General features: G+C 33.1%; 1 protein-coding gene across 1 annotated transcript in view; it reads left to right on the forward strand.

Moving 5' to 3' along the window:
• The window catches only part of LOC132939209 (nuclear hormone receptor FTZ-F1-like), a 64,327-nt gene that overhangs the window by 15,268 nt on the left and 26,950 nt on the right, over positions 1-22,109 (forward strand). The window contains exons 3-4 of the mRNA XM_061006271.1: positions 102-158; positions 15,857-16,243. Coding sequence (XP_060862254.1) covers positions 102-158; positions 15,857-16,243 — 444 coding nt within the window. The remainder of the gene's footprint in view (positions 1-101; positions 159-15,856; positions 16,244-22,109) is intronic.

Here is a 22,109-nt window from a genome sequence, read left to right on the forward strand (position 1 = left end):
CCATTACAGGTGCACTATCCTAAAAACAAAAACATAATTCTGACTATGACATTGACTTTAAACAATACGAGCTTATAATTTCTATTTTCACTTTTTTTCAGATTCAAAGTGCATGGACTTGAGTCATTTGAGTGACGATGATCCCAATTTCATTGAAGGTAACAGTGTTGAAATAATTAATACAATTTTTAATTAAAACTTATATTTGTTATACCGAGAAATCATGTGTGCTGGGGCAGTTTGTATTTTCCCTTTGACCATACGTGTTTGAAATTATCGTAAATGCTATTTATTATGAAATCAGTTTCGTTGTTTTAATTGATTGTTGTCCGTCTGTGTATTATTATTCTAATCACAGACAGCGGATGAATGCGTGCAGTTATTAGCTCAAGGCTATAGCAGGGCCGCTAACATTGTGACTAGTGACCCACTTTTGAGCGATTCGCCACGATGTGCTCAGGCAAGGACGGCAAGGGCCCTCTGCTCTCCCCTTCCCCCGCAAATTTGTAATAGTGTCATGGTCGCTCCGATTCACCTAATTCAGACCTATTTTTGGACAGCCCTAAAATATATAAATTCTGGTGTCATTATTTTACAAACCGCTAAACTAATTGCAAAAATTGTGGGCGATAAAAGTAAAATATCATCGTCAACTCTTTCTTACTGAATAATAAAATAACACCTTTATAAATTATTGTTCAAAATATAATATAATGGTTAAGGGATAAAATGGTTTTGTTATTTTAATAATGTCTATAGGTATATGTATACATACTTCTATGGTAATTGTATTATTCATCTGACCGCTTTTATTGCTTGTTGAAATCTTCAATTTAAGTATCCTTTAGCACGTGCTACGGAATACCTCTAAACCACTTGACGCAACAATAACAATTCAAATATTCGTTTTATAAATAGGTCTTTGGGTCAAACGGGGTCGTAAAAAAAGGCTGAGCATTGTGTTTTGAAATTCGGCGTGTAATTCAGCTATAAATTATTTACATGTTAAAGGGAGAATAAAATCGAAAATTTTTGGAACGACGTACTCGGACAAGTAACGATTGGATAGAAAGCGAACTGACCAAGGACGCCGCCTCAATAAAACAGTAAATCTTTACGCCCAGTTATTCAGACAACCGTAATAACGTCGTTAGGCGGCATCCCTTTAGCCAAGTTGGTTTTACAAAATGTTTTGTCAACAGTACCCTTGTAAATTTCTGGTTATCTTTTTGGGGATTTTATGTTGACAAGTTTTGAACTAAATGGTCTTACTAAATGACAACCGTTGGTAATAAATTTAGATGTGTATGTCAAACGTTACTATGGTGTAGGTGTACACAAATGGTATATTTCAAATATAGCCATAATTTAGGTTTATATTCTCAATATATAGGCTTGCGTTTATAAAGTATATATTTTATTTTATTCAATTCATTTTTAGATAGTAAATATATTTATATATTTCGTCAAACATAAAAATTCTTTATTATTAAAGTATTGTTCAGTTAAAATATTTAGTTTAATGCCAACGAATTTTATTATTTTATTCATTGTATAATATTATACAATAAATGATATGAAATAGTTATTTGTATGTTGAATTTAATTTAAATAACTATAATCAATAACGGAATAGGTTAAATGTTTTTACACTTTTGTTTACATTCAAAGTCTTATTAGTAAATATAATTTTAACTTCAAATCAACAACATAGTTTATTAGGTTGCTTTATTTTTTTCATTATTAAAACTTTACCTCTGCATAGGTATTAATTTAAAACATGTTTGATTTTGGCTTTTTTTGTCTTGTAAATAAATCTGATGTATTTGTTATAAAAATTACGTTTGAAATAGTTATTTATAAATAGTACAGATTTGTAAATATATTTGTATACGCAAATTTCATTTAAAAACAAACATAAAATGATTTATTCCTTTAAGGATACCTAATACATAATTATTAATTATAGTTATCAAATATTATTATTTAATTAATATAGTGTAATGGTAAAAAAAACTATTAAAAACTGTTCAATAACATATTGAATTATTAGTTGTAAAGTGAATTATTTTTGTAGTCTTCAATAATACTTGATATAAAATATTATTAAAATAATGGATTAGTATTTTTAGTTTGTTAGTCGGCATGTAAGTTAGTACTTAGGTACTACTTTGTTTATATTCTATTAAAGTAAATAACCATAGCTAAATCTTTTTATCTTTAAGACATATTTTCATTGTTTTATTCAGAATTCTTATTCTTTGATATAGGTATTTTTTAAATGTTAAATTACCAACGTTTTATGTATTTTAATATATGTAGTATAGTAATATAGGTACCTACCTATTGAAAATGTTATGATTTATATTCGTTTTTAGCAATGTTTTCATTGTTAATTATATATTTAATTTGAGGCTAAATTTGAATTTTAAATTCTGTTACTTACGTAATAAATATAAACGTGATTTATTGATATAAAACTTAGAACTATATCAATCTCCCATAGGTACCTACTACTATTTAATATATTACTGATAGAATGATATCTGCAGTTGATAACAATGACCATGTTAAAATTTCAAACACATTTTTAGTCATAATACTTATGACTTATAATCAAGGGCCCTCGGGTAAGATTAAATACTATTATAAATATACTAAATTAAGATTTTGCTCAGAATAGCTCCATGAATTTATAGTTATCATTTTGTATTAAAAATATAACACTGTGCCGAGGCCCGTGGTAACCAATGCGTGACAATCCACATCCAGTTACTGTATTCTGACAACCTGTCCATACGTTGTTAAATAACATAAGTGATATTATATCAGATAAATGTATACATATTTTAGATTCTGAGTAGCGAAGCGATGATTAATATGAGTTTACAATAACTTTTTAAAATTTTAATTTTTGTGTTTTATCAGCTTTTAGAGTAGTAAAAATGCTTCAATCAATTAAAACTTTGGTTTTCTTGTAACAAATCGGATGTAGTTGAGATTTTAGAGTATAAATTAAATATTTTTCGAAATATGCGAGAGGAATATAAAAATATATATGGAAAACGGCATTATTTACCTAATGCAACTTCAGTTTTCAACAGAATCGATTTCGTTTTTTTTTTGCAGTTTTGAACTTGTATGTTATTTTTTATCTTAAATACTAATTTTTACAACATATTAAGATTATCATTTTCTAAACATGGCATTGTTTTCAAATATTTTCTATCTATTTGTACCACTTATAGTCGTTTGCAATGTATGATTTTCTTAATATTTTTTTCGATACATGCTGATACAAAAAATTTTGTTGATAAACCTAAAATTGTAATACAAATTTGCTTCCCAAAGTGTTTTTCTACTGGAAATTATAAAAAAGGTTTAGCATATCTAAGCCATATTTTTTTTAAGACCGATTGAAGATCACATTTTGACAACATTGTGTATTCAAATAAATTATGTTATTTTATTATTATTCTAAAAATATCGTATAAACTTGAAACATTTCACAATAAGTATTGATCAAATCATAATTTTCTAGTTCTTTTTCCATAGTTGTTGATAAAAATGTTATGGTGTGTCAAAAAGTTTGAAAATTTTAATACAAGATTTCTCATAAATTCCAACTTATATAAAATATCGAAAATAAATAGACAACATTTTTTTAAAAAAGCGTTTCAAGTTGAAATATTGGCAACGTTCGTAAAAATTACGACAATTTGTTAATTATTTTATAGTTATACATGTATAACAGATTCATACTAATAAGCAAGTATTGGCAATTTAATACAAAGTTTATCAGAATTTTTTCTCACATGAACCTAATAAATAATCTAAATTACCTATGTCCTATACAATATATTATGAAAAATTTTCATTTGGTAATATTGCCTAAGTTCAAATTTTGACGAAATTAGATTAAAACGATTTTATATAGTTATTTAAAAAATATTATTTGTAGAGACTTGAAACTATTATAAATTTAAATTTATCACATCCATTACAGTGACGAGGTACTATCGAAATCTCCTATTCAGCAGAGGGACTTATCTATTTTTTTTTTTAGAAATTGGAAACCAATATAGGTAGGTACCTATTTGCTGTTGTATAAAATAAGACCGTATAATATTATCCTACGTATATTATATACCTACGTATAAGGTACGTGTTTTAGTAGTTACTAAAATTTTAACTAAATTAATCAAACCTTGCATGGATCATGAAACACTTATTTAAAATGTTTTAATTATTCTATTATTTCGTGACAAGTTTCGATTTAGAATAGTTTTTTCTTTTTATCGCTCTTTCCATTTTTGATGGTAAAAAAGGGGGCGGTGTTAAAGCCAGTGTCATTAAACCTCATCTACAACCGCAGAGTCATTACTATTCCCAGTGGCAAGTCGACCATAATATTATAACGGTCGGTCGAATGGTGGATACACACGGATAATAATTACCCGAAGAATCCCCGGGGTTGGTTGACCCGTGTGAGAATGAAAGAAAGAAAGCGCTTCGGCTTTCTGACGGTGTACTCTAACAATGAAGACTGATGATGTCGGCCGATAAAAGGGACACGGATAGAGACCGAAGGTAGGGAAAAAAGTACGTGTTTAATTTTTTTGGTCATGGGTAATAACCTTAGCCGTTGAAGACGATTGCTCCGGTTCAGGAATTCGATGTGTAGGGGTTCCCAAAAAATAAAAACAATAAGTAGATACAAAAGTAATGAAATCCATTAATGAAATAATCGTATTTGGAAGTCATCGTAGTATACTTTTACTAATATAGACTGTTATAGATTGTAGATTGAATTACATAAATATATAAAATATAATTATTGTTGATTGTGATAAGCTTTAATTTTTTCCCACATATACCACCTTTATCAATCTGTATTTTTACTTATGTTAATATTTTGTGTTTATTATAGATAAATAAGTTATTTTTTACCTTAATTACCTAAAATAACTTAATTTATGAGATCTTTTAATTATATCCTATATAAAAAGTGAATATACTATTAAGAAAATACCGTCTTTACTTTTGATTACCTAGTACTTAACTACATAATTTCTAGCACTAATAGTATTTTCGAATATTTTGAAATTCGTTTTTATGTTCCTAGCGAGTTCCTACACACCTACAGCTACCAGCTATTATATCGTCTTATAGGCGTTCCTCACGTGCACATTCGGTAGGCTTAGGACGAACATACTTTCACACGTGTATGTCCAAAAGGTTATTGCCTCCTAAACCAAAAAAAAAAAATCATAGACCGAAACTTTTTGACAGAAGTTGATTTTCATTGGTTCGCGGCTCGTGTTGTTATATTTCTAGGTAAATTATTAATTGTCCAGGCAGCAATGTTTATAGAATTCTTCTTCTTTGGTTCAGCCAGATTCCACACTTATAATATATGATATACTTTCACTTTTAAATAAGCTTCTCTTAGTTTATATTAATATATTAATTGTAATTTTTTTATTCACATTTATTTGACAACATATAACCTATTGTGAACGCTTCAAACTATAAAGTAATTGCAGTGTCTCCGTATAAAGGGGCAATGGTTATTGGCGAACTTGCCTCGCGAATTGCAGTGCAAATTACTGTGCCTATACAGAACGCCGTCTGAAAATTAAATTGTGTAAAAACTAAAAACCTTTTACTTTTACCATTGTGTAATTTAAAAGTATTTATTTCTTTAAAAATGTGTTATCGAATTAAAGTCCTTATTAATATACTTAATTAAAGTTTAAAAAATGTTATCTGAATATTTTATTATAGTCATATATATTTTAGAAACTAATTGTGACATAGATAATGTTTTATTAATTACATTAATATTTATTACCGATTTTACAAATGCATAATTAACTGCAACTTAAATAATTGCTATATTAACAATGAAGTTTGAAACTATGATCTATTAAAAATATTAAATTTCATTATAAAACCGTAAATTATCATAAAATAATTGGTAAGTCAACATTTTTAATATTAAATTCAATGAAAAGAATTTTAAAAATTATTAAATTCATGTTAATTATAATACTATCTAATATTTATGTTAAAACTCTGGTTTAATCTTGAATTAAGAACTATGATATAATTTTATACATGTTAAATTTATAAAAATTTGAATACATTTAAATCCATATTATATGTATTTGTAGAATTGTCGATTTATTTCATTGTTAAATAATATTAAATATAAGTTTAAAAAAAAAAAAAAATGAAAAGTAGAAATTTAAAATATAATAGGTTTTATATAATTCAGACAGTATCATAATTGAATAGTCGGACGAGGTGTATTTAAAAACGTCTGGGAGGCTTCTTGTTTGTATGTAATAATTATTATACGAATAATGTTAAATATTATGTGTATGATGAAAACCTACTGGTATCACTGGATACGTACAGAAGAGAGAGGGCTTGTATTTTTTAAAAATCTATCCAACAGAACCGTGTCAAGGACAACTTAACGACACGGTCCATAGAGCTGTGATGAACCGGTTCCCCTCTACTGCAATGCAAACCATCGTTGATTCAAAATCTGATTGAAATCAAAATTATTTTGTAAACGTATAGGATAAAACGTTGAAACTATAACGCACTGGTCATATAATGTCTATTAAGTGACATTACTAATGCATATATGGTATAATATACCTACATATATATATATAATATTATATATAAACATGTTCAGTAATAATAATATTGATTTCTCATAATTTATTGTAACTGTTTGTACTGAATTATATGTAAGGTAGGTATTATGTAAATATTTAGGCAAAATACTTAAATACATTTTCAAATTAAACCATAGTATTTTAAAAATTATTTCTTTGAAATATTATGATTAAACTATACTTTATATACGTCTTAACAGCACATGGGTGTAAGGGTTATTAGATAATTAAATTAGTATTTGACGTTGTTAATCTACATTCTACAGTAGTATTAATTAAATAATTAAAATGTGTATGCAAGTAATCTTTAGATGACATTTATGAAAAATGTAATGTAATACATAATTATTACATTTAAAACATTTGACAACTTACACGATAATAAATAACCCGATATTGGCACTTTTAATCATATTTAAGCGTTAATAATTGTGAATTTCACCCTCTTTCGGAAACCTTGACCAACTAACAAAAGAGCATGGGTGTTCGGGAATCAACAGAAGACCCATGTGGCTATGTTTACATGGATATTATATATGTTATTATTACAATTCTTTGGGGATCACTATATGACCAAAAATAAAACAAATTCGTTACAATAGATGTTTCACCAATATATACCTTCACTTATGCAACGTTTATAATGTCTCTGCAGGGATGTTGTTTTGTGTAAATACGTTTTATAGCCAATTTCAAGCCCGTGAAAGGGAAAAATGACAAACAATTGAATTTAGGGTTTCGTCAAGGTCGTTGTGACACCCCCGACGGGCACTTATTGTTGAACGAAAAAGTGAAAATCACTATCGGTTTTATTTATATTGGTATTTTTTTTTCTAGAATAAATAGCGTATGCCAATTCTTGAATAAATATTTGTATGTTTCTCCAATATCGCTGTTCTACGCGAGGACTCTATAGAAAATTCATAGACAATCGGGAAAATAATTATCGTGCACTACAATCCGTGACGATTTTCTACGATTCTAGCATGTCTATAGAGGGTGGGGAGTTATCTCAAGGACTACGACTTCTTGGCAGTTCTATTATTTTTCACTGAATTGAATGAAAACTTATTCAGCAATGTGTATGTATGACCTAAAAAATAAAAATACAAAATAAACGTATAATTGCAATTTTATAAACTTTTAATTCAAATCAATTGAATCAATTATTATTATTAGTGAAGAAAAAACTGCATTATAAAATAAAATAAAATAGATTTTCATAAGACGATCGAAACTTGTAAAATATTATGTATTTAAAACTTATTTGTGATATTGTTAGGTACATAAGATATCTCTATATATATTATATTACATGCATTTTATATAAATATGTATAGGCTATACATTCATTATATTAATTATTAATTACTTTAAAAATAACTAAAGCCTACTTACATCTAAAATGTATAATACTAAAATAACTACTAGTTAGTTACCTAAAACGTCATCATTTATTTATTTCAATTTTTCTATGCTATAAATAATAATATTTAACTATTGTGTAAGTACAGTTATTTTTAAATATGTAAATATTTGAGCTGATAAAAAAAAAACTTTAAATATTATTGTATACATATCAAATAATGTAAATAATTAATTCGCAGCCATACACACTATTTATTTGTAAAATCGTATTTTGTTAAAAAAAAAAAAACGTGTCCAAAGGTGCACGAAAATTGAAAATGATATTTCATAATAAATTTCAAAGAGTAATTTTTGTTTTCAATATAATTTTCCGCTCAATAACTCGCAGCAAAACTGTGGCGGGGACCTATTTCGTCTCGTTATTTCGTCGGACGTATTTTATTTATTTATTTATTGTTTATTTCTCGCTTTTGATAATGCGATAATACTGCATCTATAACAATAATTATCCCGCCCAAATGACTAATAGTAACACGCTACAACTATTATTAACCGCGTGGAATGGAGGTATATTATTGTAGTAGACAATAGTATAGGTGTAGTATACAGTATACTGTATTAAAATATATAAATTATAATGTAATATGACCAACAACAATATACCGGTCTCTGTGATATTTTCCATTTGCGACGATTGTTTTTTATAAGACATAATATAGATAATCCTTGAACCTACGCCGTGTGCGAGTAGCTCTATTATGGTATCTATAATGTTTAGTGTTTATTATTATTTACCACAGTATAGTACAAAATATGTACAATATTTCTACAGTTCACATCGTATCTATATTATTATATTTTTATCTCGTATAATAGGTAATCGCCGTTGTATTCGTCGTCCGATGTCCAGAGAAAAAGTGGTAACGCGTCATCTCGCGCACTCGACTCTCTGAACTTTTGGTATTGCAGTCGTGCGTAATACATTATTTATTCTCCTGATGGTTTTTTTTTATCCGACCGTTTGTCCGGCGCATTTATTTATACGCGGGCGCGCGTCTATTTGTGTTCTCGCGAAATTTCGCATCGGGAGCGAGAGAAAAACCTCCGCCGGGGGTGTCGGCCCGGCGGGGTGGGGCTGGCGGCGGCTGCTGCTGTTGCCGCTGCGGCGGTGGTGACGACGGCGGCGGCGGGACGGAGGTCGCCACTGACACAACCTGCCACCGTCACGGAGACGTAACTGGCTCAAGTGCAAGTGTTGCGATTACGTAAGTAGGTCGTATCGCGGTTTGGCGGCGGCGGCGCGCAGGCGCATCGCGCCGGTCGTTCCGTTCACGTGCCCAGCACAACTGCGTTAACGTTGCGGCCCATAACGCCTGCTCGTATATGTATATACTTTATTATTTAGAAGTGTTTGTGTGTGTACATAATAATGTACGAGCTTTATTACGATATCGATATTACTGTTGATTATCCCTGGCCCCTTATACCTATCTTGAGTTTTCGGCGGAGGCGGTCGTAAATATATGTGTATTATAAGAAATATAATACACATCACTATTCACACACGTAATAAACATGTATGTCTGTGTGCGCATATTATTGTGTCTGTACATAATTATCCGCGTGTGTGTGTGTGTGTACTAAATTATATTATGTGTGTACAATAATATATTATATTATTATACAATGGTCTTCGTCTCTTCACCTCACCACCGGACGCACCCCGCGCACCGGACAAAGCCGCGTTCTGCCCAATCCCTTTGTCGCGGCATACATAATATAGAATCTATTATTGATATTATAATATATATAACATATATATGTAGGCAATATACGCGTCGCGGCGTGGTTATTATTTGGGCCGGCGCGCGAGCGCACGTCGACGCCATTTAAACGTATAACAATTCAATTACGTTCAATTTCGAATTGTAAAAAAAAAAAATAGAAATACGCACACCCGCGTGTATTTATGTATATTATTATTATTGTATGTGACGCGATACAAACACTGCACGATATAATATAGTATATAGGTATTAGGTACCAATATAGGTATATTATTTTATATTTGAGATGGTATATTATGCAAATACACATAGGGCTCCTCGAGTCTAATTTAAAATATATAGGTATTAGAGTAAAATTTTTAAGTTAAATGCTGAATATTAATCAATTATAGGCTTAGGGGTTTAAATGTCTTAGGTAGGGTTCCTTATCTACGGGTTATCCGCGAAGCAGTCGTAATACACTGTAAGTATATAGACGTCTATATACTTTATGTATACCCCATCCCTCCGCAGTCCACGTATGGCCGCAGGAAGATACGAAGAGAACGAAAAAAAATGAAAAGTATTAAAATGTCGGTCATATTATGTAGACGTTTTGTAGCTGTATAACTCTATAGGTGCTACATAATATACTGCCGGCTAGCCTTTTTTTTTATTTCGTATTTTATTAAGGCCAATTCCCACGCGAACGTTGTTCTCTTCCAAAATTAAAATGCACTACAAATATAATATTGCGATCTAAAAAAAAATGTAAATCTTTAAAACAGTACCTACAATCATAATGTATATCATATTCTGTCTACGTACGTCGCGTATTCATTGTATAATAGTAATATATAACAGCTCGTATAATATAATATAATGTGTGCGAAACGCGTCTCTAAAACCTCAAATGTTATATTAAACGATTGTTGTGATCACTGTGTGTTAATGTGACCTTATGCGCTTGTATTATCCTATTAGGTTTCTATATCGATTATGACATTTGGTGGTTTATCATTTACGAAAAGAAACAACCCGCGAGTATTTTGTCGATTATGTCCTCAAATAATTATTTAGAGACGTGACAAAATTATAGTAATTTTGTTTTATGGTTTCAATTTGATTATGATGTATATATTTATAATATGTGTGTGTTTATATATTTACCTAAATATAATAATTATATTCAATATTATTGTCAGTAACCTAGATACATAAATATAGTATTTCAAAGTATATTCTGTAGTGTATGTATTGAACTATGGACCTGCTTGCCCTAGCTCAAATAATAAAAAAAAGACGCGATAACAATCGATACTAGTGTCTGTTTTTACTTATGTACGTTCTACTTTGACACATATGAATAATAAAATAGTATGCCTCGATTTGACATCAAATGCGAATCCATTTACACGATTTTTTAAAATACATTTATATATATATAATTATATACCTAACCTACATATTTCACCATAAAAATGTTCAAATATTTTTTGTATTGCAAATCGTATTGCTATAGGTATAGAATTAGTATAATATAAAAAAAAAGTTTTTAAAACAATTTCATCGTATGTACTTTAAAAATTTAATTTCATAATCCATTTTGACGTCATGACATCAAATGCCGATTTCTTATCAATTATTTTATTGAACGTTTCGATACACAGTAATGTGATATTAGTCATCAATCATCATTATTAGGTAGGTATAAAGCACCTATAGGTATACCGTTTTGGAGTGGCAGGATTATGAAATGTGTCTTGAGTTATAAAAAAAATTCAAATTTCAGACATTTTTAATGGCAGTATTAAACGAACGACACCATTATACCTAATAATTAATCGAATACATTTTTTTTATTTACATAAATTATTGTTGATTGACATTTTAATGGAATTTAAATTTAATCATACATTTATCACGCAGATAAACTTAGCACACTCAGTTACACATGCATTGTAAATAATATATTTATTTGTTTTTATTTTTACAACAATTAATTACCTCTGGGTTAAGCAATACAATATAATATTATCGACGTACGTATATATAGTAATTAGGTACGCGAACTCGCCTAAACAATTATTATATCTAATAATATTAGCTCATATTATAATATATTTTTCCAATTTTCTTTTATTCGTCTAATTGATAATACGTTCATAAAAGGATTTTTATCGATTTCGTTCAAGTTGCGTGTGCAAATATATTTGTATGTATTTTGTTTTTCCCCTAACGACTGATAAGAAAATGAGAGCACACTCGATTATGTAGGTCAGTAGGACACCATAATCCATATATCGAATATACAAATATACAATTGTACAGAAGCTGAATAGATCTAAACTCCTCGGCACTTGACATTTAGTTTTATATTTGTACAAAACGAAAACAATTGAACTTGCCTATTGTGTATAATATTTGCTTATACTATATTGATCGATATGCTCGGTCGTCTTGTATATTAAACATACCGCGCCACATAAATATAAATATATATTTGTATCGATATTTTTAGATTGTATGCATATGGTTATTAATGAATCCTAATTATAATATATATTGGTTAGGTCTAAAGTCGTGTGGGAAATAGGTCACGTTTACATAATTATTTAAAAAACTTTTTTTTTTATGTATATTTTTTATTATTGTAAACCTTATGGTTGCTTAGAGAAAACGTTAAATACTGTTGAATGGATTTATTCTAATAACCCTTGCACCTGTCGACAGTATCAGGTGACTCTCCTCTTCGTTCGTATATATAGGAGCGTGTAAAAAACACTCGAAACGTTTATGAATAGCAAAAAAAAAATCAGTAGGTATAATCTCCTGGTGCGTAGAACAAATTACAAAAATAAGGCGGACTTAATTTTTTTATATACGCTGCATGTATTATCCTTAAGGGTCTGATGAGATGATTCTATTTTCCCTTGGGAATTGGGTCAGTGGGGTGACAACCATAAGAAAAACTTTAAATATACGACGGAAGTGGGCATGACAATATTATGATGTTTCAGTTACAATTAAAACGGTGAAATAATGATCAATAACATCACACCTTTTCCGTCTGGATGTTTTTTTTTATTTTCTTGTATTTTGCTTATGCTTGTTAAACTTGATTTGATGTCATGTATAGATATATGATATATCGTTTCACACATGCCCCGTTAAATATTTTTTTATCTATCTATGATACATAAATATTTTTTTATCTATCTGATACATTAATACCTATATTTTAAACATTTAATTTAATTTAATTTTCAAATATTTGTTAATACAATATTATTATTAACTATTATGTTCTTATGACATAATATAAATTAAATTTACTTAATAAAAACGAGTTTTAAAATTATACTGACATGAAACGAATGTAATCAAAGTTCATAGAATAATCCTGTCTGTAATATTAATTAACCCTTTTTTTATTAAGTAATTTAATGATCACACCTAGTTATTATGTATTTATGTTATTATTTAATTTTTATAACCAGGTTTCAATTTTTTTATTTCAATTTAGTATCCCAATCATTAGTTGGTAAGTTTTTATAACCAGTAAAATATAATTTTCTTGCAGACGAACCATTTACCATTTTCACACTCTGAACTCTGGTCAATCAGTTATGTAAATATTATACTTTTTCTAGGTTATAAGGTGCACTTCCTAAAATCTTTTTAATAATAGAATATATTTCACATCAGTTAGGTTTAATATAGAAAAACTGTCCTCATATAGGATCCCGACTCTCCGTAATACTCTAGCATACGCACAATTTACATAAAGTTTAATCAACAATTAAATTATTAGACAGTTTTTAACGTATGAAAATTTATTTTGGCAAAATATGCGTAATTTTTTTTGTAAAACCAATACACCGAAATATGCATAATCTATATGTTTATGTGCACGATTTAATCAACAAAACAATAAACATTAAAAGTTTAAAACGTTTGATTGCAACATTGATAAATAACAATAATGTATTTATAATAATTATATCATTTTATTATATTATTATCTTATATTATAGTATTGTAGTACTATACCATGTTTCAGGTTTAATCTGTTAAAAAATTATACAATTGCAGTATATTCTCGAGGTTTTAACTTGTCTAAGTAAAGTTTTATATACACCGATTATACCGCCTAATATAATATGTAAAATTTGGGTATTAAATATATAATAAACCGCACGTTTATCAAAATCCTGCGATTGATATAATATGTATAAACATAACTACGACATTAAAATTTAAAAGTTATAAGTTATAACATACACAGAACTGTAATTCACGCGTAATCGTGAATTACAGGGTTTTTTTCTGTTGTTACTTTGATTTAATTCTTAACTCGTTTTTTTCCCTCCAAATATATAATATAATATATTATATTAGTTAATTATTTAAGCAACCTTGAGGTGAGACGCGCACGTATCTTCGTTCACCACCCCTCTCAGCATGCGTATTCAAACGCGCGCGCACACACACGCAAACACACACACACATACATAACATAAACACTCCCCGCGTTCGCACACACACAAACACATGCGTGCGCGCACGCGGGCGCTTACTAACCCGCCTGCTCCGTGTGTCGGACTCATTGTGGACACACACATACAGAATTGAAAGTAGGTCATTGAGATCCCCCCTATGCCCTGCCGCCGACTGTACGACCGCGCCGTCGCCTTCTCCGCCTCCTCCGCCGCCGCTGCTACCACCGCCACCGCCGCCGCCACAGCCATTACGCGTTTGCCCCCACCTCGGGCCGGCCCCGTCACTTTCACTTGTTTCAGCCGTTTCGTCGTGCCGTCCGTGTCAGTGTGTCTGTGTGTGTGGTATCCGATCTTACGGCCACGGCTAACCTGACTCTGCCGCGAAGTTTCGTACATGTGTTCGTCGAGCGCGCTCGATTCGTTGTAAAATAAAATACATCCTCTCGCGGTACTTGTAAAATTTTTTTTTCAAAAATTGTATTGCTTTATTTTACGCTTAAAATATTTTTTATTTATATTTTTAATTCTCGAGTTAGTGTGTATATTATACGATTATAATATAATTCAGAAAAAATCGTTTATATCATTTTTATAGTATTAATAATAAATAGCCGTTTATTTATTACTTTAATAATTTTCGGAATTTATTCGTGTTTGGTCACCGCCGTTGTCGTCGTTGTCGTCGTACAGTGTCCGCGCGCGCCAGTAGTGTGTCGGTCCCCCACCGGTCCCGGTGCGTGTAGCGTGTAGCGCGCGCTCGTGTGTTGTGTGTTCGTGTAGCGCGCGCGCGCCCGTGTGTGTGTGTGTGTGCGCTGAGCCGCGCAACGATTGCGTTTCGTCGTCGTCGTATAGTCGTCGTCGCCCGATTCAGTCTCATAGTGACGAAATCGGACCGGGCGCGTTGTTGTGCAAACGAGTCTCGCCAACCTGCAGTGCAATAGCCATATTATAGATATGACGAAAGCCGACAGCTAGCCGCCCCCCGCGTACGCGCGTGGCCAACAACTATATACAGCGACGACATTCCAGCGCGACACCGTCGCAACGGCCGTCGTTGTACCAATAAACCCGCCGCAGAACTTTTTCCGGGTGTTGTAAGGTCTTCTTCGTGCCCGAGGAACACCCCATAACCACCACTCCCCAACCAACACCCTGCAATAGTACATTAGTAAAATATGCTCTCGAGCAGCCCTTATTCGTGACGAAAAGTGCGATCCGCGTGTCAAGTGGGTGCCCCTTTGGGACGCCCCGTACGTACGTCATATGTTAGCAGCCGGCATGGATCACTCTGCCAGTTATCTGTCCCATTTCGGGCTCAGCCCGCCACAGGCATCCGGCGATGACGGCGGCGACGATTCGCTGTACCAGCCACCCGCCTCATCGCCGCCCCTGTACCAGTACATGCCGCCCCAGCACCAAACGCCCTCATCCAGCGCGGCCGCCGCGTACTCGATGATGGGTGGCAGTAACCAAGGCTGTTATCAGCTCGGTAATGTGGACACAGCGTATTTGTTCGGTTCCGCAGGTGGAAACGGCGGCGGAGGAGGAGGAGGCGGAGTGTCCGGCTCCATGGACGGCCTCCAGCAGTACGTGGCCGTCGGCGGAAACGGCGGCGGTACGCCCGTGTCTGCGGCCGCAGCCGCCGTCAACCCGTCGGCCACTGGTTCCGAGCTGCCCGACACTAAAGAGGGCATCGAGGAACTGTGTCCCGTATGCGGTGACAAGGTGTCCGGTTACCATTACGGTCTGCTCACGTGCGAGTCATGCAAAGGCTTTTTCAAGCGGACCGTGCAAAACAAAAAGGTGTACACGTGCGTGGCCGAGCGGTCGTGTCACATCGACAAGACTCAAAGGAAGAGGTGTCCGTTCTGCCGATTCCAGAAATGTCTCGAAGTCGGCATGAAACTCGAAGGTTAGTGTCTTTTTTATATTATTATATTATTATTTTTAATATTATCACTATATTTAAATATACATTTCACGGGTCTGGTTTGATTACCTCCATCCCTACAACCTAGCGTTAGCATAACATTGAGCTTTAAAAGTTGTTTTCTATAGTATTTCTACGCCGAAAACTTAAACGGCAGTTGCTTATATTCACATATTAGTAAAATATCAAGAACTCGTACAACTCAATTACTCGTGTAACTAAAATAATACGTATTCTTCGGAAATGGTTTATTATTATTATTTAGGTTAAAAAATGTTCATATAATATATCGTTTGATTAAATATAGTAAATTTATTGTCAGTAATCATCTCCGCCCGCCGTCTGAGGCGATTAAGAATACGACTAAAAATCACATTTGTCTGGCATGCGTATGTTGACGTACGAAAACAAAACGTCTCGTGTTTAAATTCTCAAATTGCGCAGCGTGTATCACCTATTATTATGTAGTTGTAGTAATTGTCGTGTTATAGTCACCGGGCAATATGATGATATACGTAAAACAACTCTAATAAATTTTACAAGGGATTTGTTCATATTTGCCGAACGTATACAGCAAACAACAGCGCAACTGTACAATTTTGGATCATCCGCCCAATTATTTTAATTAAATTCTTCTCTCCCGAGTTCGAAAAACATGTTAGTGTGTGTGTGTGTTGTCAACACGCTACTAATACTACTACTACTACTACTTTACTACCTTTATAATGTGTATAGTAATATCGTTTGTAAAATACGAGACTGTAGTGCTCTAAATTTCTGCCTGACAAACTGGTTAGCATATTTTGAGTATTGTATTTTGGAAATTTTTTCAACTGCCCCGGTGTGCAGATTAAATTTGGATGATCGATTCGTCATTATTTCTACATGCGTATAAATATATGTTTTTTTAAGTATTTGCGTTTAATAATCGTGTTTTGAGGAAATGCGGGTCGCATGGTATTATTGTGAATTTCCAACCGCGCGTACAGGAAAAAAATGCTTAAAAGTACAACTTTGATAACCCGTATTTTCGATTTTTTTCAAACCTAGTTTATTGTTTGTATTATTAACCGTCAAAGTCAGTACTGCAATATATTATTAATAATGCTTCAGAGAGTTTCGAGGTTGAACGTTTTATTTTAATTTTCCAATGCGCCTACAATAAATATATACCCACATGCGAGTTTGTTGTTTTGGGGTCTTTGTCTATGCATGGTTATAAATTTATAATATTATTCTCATAGTATGTATCATAGTAAATAGTATTAATATATTTAGTGGTATTGATTTTTATTGACGGGTAACCCGTGGTGTTAATTTTGTCTGCTATTAAAATCGTATTCCATTTATTGCGCAACAGGAGGGATGGATTCCCATACACAATATACACATATATAGTATATACTTTATATTATGATATATAATATACATAGTATTATGTGGAAATTATAGAACCACCGATGTCTTAGAAAACCGTATAATATATTCCTGTACACGATGTTCAGAAACAGTACCCACCATGTAGTCGTCAAGTTTCGATTTCAATTTTCTTATTTTTTTTTTAAAAGTTTGCGCCGATGTTAGGCCACCGTCTTTATTTTAAAATGTCAAGTCCTAAGCCAATTTCGACTCCGTGCTTTATTTATTTATTTATGGTATCCTAATACATAGGGTAATGCATCGTTTCAACGTAAACTATCGAAATTATGTATTGCACGTTGGGAAAGAATTTCAAATAAACCTACAATATTTTCATCTGTCGGTCAATAAACTAAAGTTAAGTATTGTGTATCATTTTTTGTAATATGTCATGTGTAAAATAATTTATATTTCTATAAACGATAACGAATAAAGTATAGTAGTAATAACTCGTGCAAATAATAAAATGTATGCATTATAATTGCCAGGAAACCGCGTAATTTTGATATACCACGTTAGATAAATTCAATAGTTAAAATGTTATATATTATATCATATTATAATGCATATTAAAAAATTGACTCATATTTAAAATACAAATAAAATTGTGATATTTACGTATGATTAGGTAGTAAACATAGGTACGTACATACTAAACATATACTGTAAATGTTATAGTTTTTTTAATAAATAATATTTAAAAAAAACTAGCTCATATAAGATTTTTGAAACAAGTTGTAAAAAACACATTTACTATTTTGTAACTCGTATTGTGGGGAATATATACGCAAAGATAATAATGATAAAAAACTCGGTTTTTCTGTTCCACAGACCGAATCCGTGTCAAGATCGTCAAGATTTTCTCAGAGTCCCCCCTCCCACCATCTGTATATGCATTGCTTTCCACCATTCTTCCATGACATCATACAGTTTATTATTATTATTACTATTATTATTATTATTGCTATTCTATTACAAGGCGATTCGTCCCACCGGTAGAATATCAAATACATAATAGAAATACATATATAAAACGACGATATATATATTACATTTTGTATTTATAATCTATTCAGTCCTTCGATTTTTTTTTTTAAAATAAAAAAAAAAGTTAAAATTGTATAACGTATTATATTATTATTGTATATGTATATAATGTATTCTGTATGCATGTATGTACATGTTATGTGTTACGTATTATAGTAATAATAATAATATTCTTTAATTTTCGATGTCGTATAGGTACTATAATAATATGTACAATACGTGTACCGGGTGGTTAGGTGGCGGAGGGGGATAATGTGGTTGACCATTGAATAATGATAAACATTATGTAGCGCATTTTTATGGTTTATAGATATTTTAAATGATACAACGGTCGTCATACATGCATACGTATACACGTATACACGATTAACTATATATATTATTTATAATATTATTATCATTAATAATAATTGGTTTTGGCATGAAAATTAACCTAATTTCCCGCTATAGTGAGTATTATATATAGATAGACATCGAGGTGTATTCTGTACGACGTATAATATGTTTGTGACCCGCTCGCTTACGCGTGTGTGTTAGCGTTCAATCTGTTATTCTATTGAAATATACGCATCGAACTTCCGTTCTTTTTACCACCGGGGCGCTATGCGTATACTGATAATCGCGTTCGGAAATCCTGTTCTGTTTGTATGCATTGTCGATTGTTTCGTAGAGCGATTGTTTCGTGCAATTTGAAAATTGGCTCATCACAAATCGCATCGATTCGTATGAAACGCATTCCATGTTTTTTTCCTATTCCGTCACCGGTAAAGCATAATATTATGTTTACGTGCGCCTATATGCATAGCCGAAAACATAGGGTGAGATGCGTATGCGTATTAGAAATTTTCGGGTGCAGTGTGGGTGGTAAAATTCTCCCCAAAGACTTGTTGTATAATAATATAATAATAACAATAAATAGGTACGTGTATCGATTTCCCAACGATATTATATATTATATCGTTGGCCTCGCGCGTGTCGCGTTTATAATAATATTATATAGGTACCATTTGTTCGGCCACTGGGATCGCCGGGTGGTGGCGATAAATTCTTCACGTGTTGTATATATTGTAAAGTATTATGTCGTCGGCACACCCGATACTGTATATAATATTTTATTGTTATGACCGGGGGTTGTCAAGCAAGCATATATCGAAATAGGGCACATATTTTATATTTCGAGAAAAACGGTTTCGGAAATATGCTCGCGCGCGCGCGGCACTGTTGGAGTTGTGCAAAAAACCCCGCGCGCCGTATAGACTCGTTAACGGACCATTAATAATCCGTCGTAACGTTACGGCGCGGCGGCGGTGGGAGAGAATATTTCAGTTACGGCCGCGGTTACCTAGTTTCTTGCGTTATCTGCCGCGCGAAAGCGAGTCTGGATATTATATATTTTTTTTTACGAAAAACAAACGAATAATCAAACGAAAACGAAAATCCAGTCGCGCGCCCGCACACACACCTGCAGGTACGTGTGTGCGCGCGTAGGCTGTTGCACAATAGTTGTCATCATTCTTCTCACTCTCGACGGTGCGGTTTGATGTTTGTGTATGTGTGTGAGTGTGTGTTTGCGTTTTTTCTTTTGCTGTCGCGCGCGCACGCACACACAATGCATTCAGAATGTAGATTAGCATATTATACATTTACAGACGTGTATGTGTCTGGTGGGCGAGTACACGCGAACTATACACACAAACACACACACACACGCGAGTATACTCACACACGCTTACCCTAGTATATTTGCTCGTATATATACACACACACACGAGCGCGCGCGCGGCCTAGGCGTTTCGCAACGCGCTCCTTTAATTAGGGTCCCGGCGAGTAGGTCACACAATCTCCGCCCAACATCACCCCCCCGCACGCCCTGTTGGCCCAGTTGCGCCCGCGCCGCCGCCAGTGTATATTATGATGCACTTACACACGCGCGCGAGAGCGCACACCGGGTGTACGCGGTGGCAAATTATTACGCTAGTTTTTTCTCTCTCCGCCGCACCTGCACGCCGGCCGCGTACCATTTTCGAAACGTATTTTAAAACCGTTGGGCCTGAGAGACGTTTGCCGGTCATAAACGGCACAGATCATTTTAAAAATGTTTGAAAAACTGACATACATAATAAGTTCAGTGGCGATAATCCCAGGGAGCACTGTTGGTAGGTACGTGTGTTTAAATAATGTACGTACATACGTTTCAACCAACATTTAAATACGCATAGCAATCACCTGCTCTTTTTCATGTGTCCACCATTGCTTTCATCCGAAAATCTTGACACGTAGAATATACCGTACCGTAATTATTGGTGTCGAAACCTATTAACTTAGTTCAGGAGATGTTGCCAATGGGTGATTCCCTTATCATGCTATTCGTGTTATATATATTTAATCATCGTAAACTTTCATATTTGTTTAATGAAAAAAAGTATGTGTGCTTATGGTGGATCTCCTAGTGACTGGTAGAGGTTATGTTATACTTATATAATTATATTTTAAATGTAATAATATATTGCGTATGATTAACACACATATAGCAATAAAAATACTTGTTTGTGGAATTGTAGATGATTAATGTTGATGGGTGGGTGTTGGCTGGAAAATTTCTAGGATTGTCTCCCTCCCCTAAAAACAAAATGATTCGTGTCACTGATAATAATATTATATAATATTATAATATTTACCAAGTCCACTGCAGATAAAAAAAAAAAAAAATAAAAATCATATGTCGTCCTGGGTGTGGGGGTAACACGCTCGTCCGCCGTCGAAAAGCTCTCCTCTCGCCGTATTGTCGGGCATATCAAAATCGAGCGTCGGTTTTTTCTCATACGATATTTATATTCATTTTCGTTACAATGCCCCTATAAGTGCGCACCGGTGCGCTGCGTGCACGTCGTCGTCGCTTTTTATAATGAGACGCGCCTCCGCCCCGCCGCCGCGGGGGACCGGTTTTTCTGAGCGCGGCCGATCGGAATATTCTCTGTTGTATATATGTGTGTGTGTCGGTCATTGTACGGTAGACCGGTGTCGGCGGCGATGGTTACGCCGCCGCCGAATCGTCGTCGTCGTCGTTTTCTCTCCTACTCCAATCCGATCAGATACATTATTGTAATATAATATATTTATTATTATTACCTATATGTTATTTTGATTATTACTAAAATATTTTTGTCCGTCGGGCTAAAAAAACAGTACCTAATAATATTGAGTAACAAGAAGACCGCCCCCGAGACCCTGCGGACCCGCCGTCGTTGGTCACATCATCGTCGTCGTCGACGTTGTAGGTTTCTCTCGATGTAAACGAACGTGGTCGGCCAACACCCAACCGTCACCGCCTCATCCGCGGTCGTCACGTAACGACGATAAACGCGTTTTTTAATTCCGCTGC

The sequence above is a fragment of the Metopolophium dirhodum genome, chromosome 2, assembly GCF_019925205.1.
Source record: "Metopolophium dirhodum isolate CAU chromosome 2, ASM1992520v1, whole genome shotgun sequence".
Lineage (NCBI taxonomy): Eukaryota > Metazoa > Arthropoda > Insecta > Hemiptera > Aphididae > Metopolophium > Metopolophium dirhodum.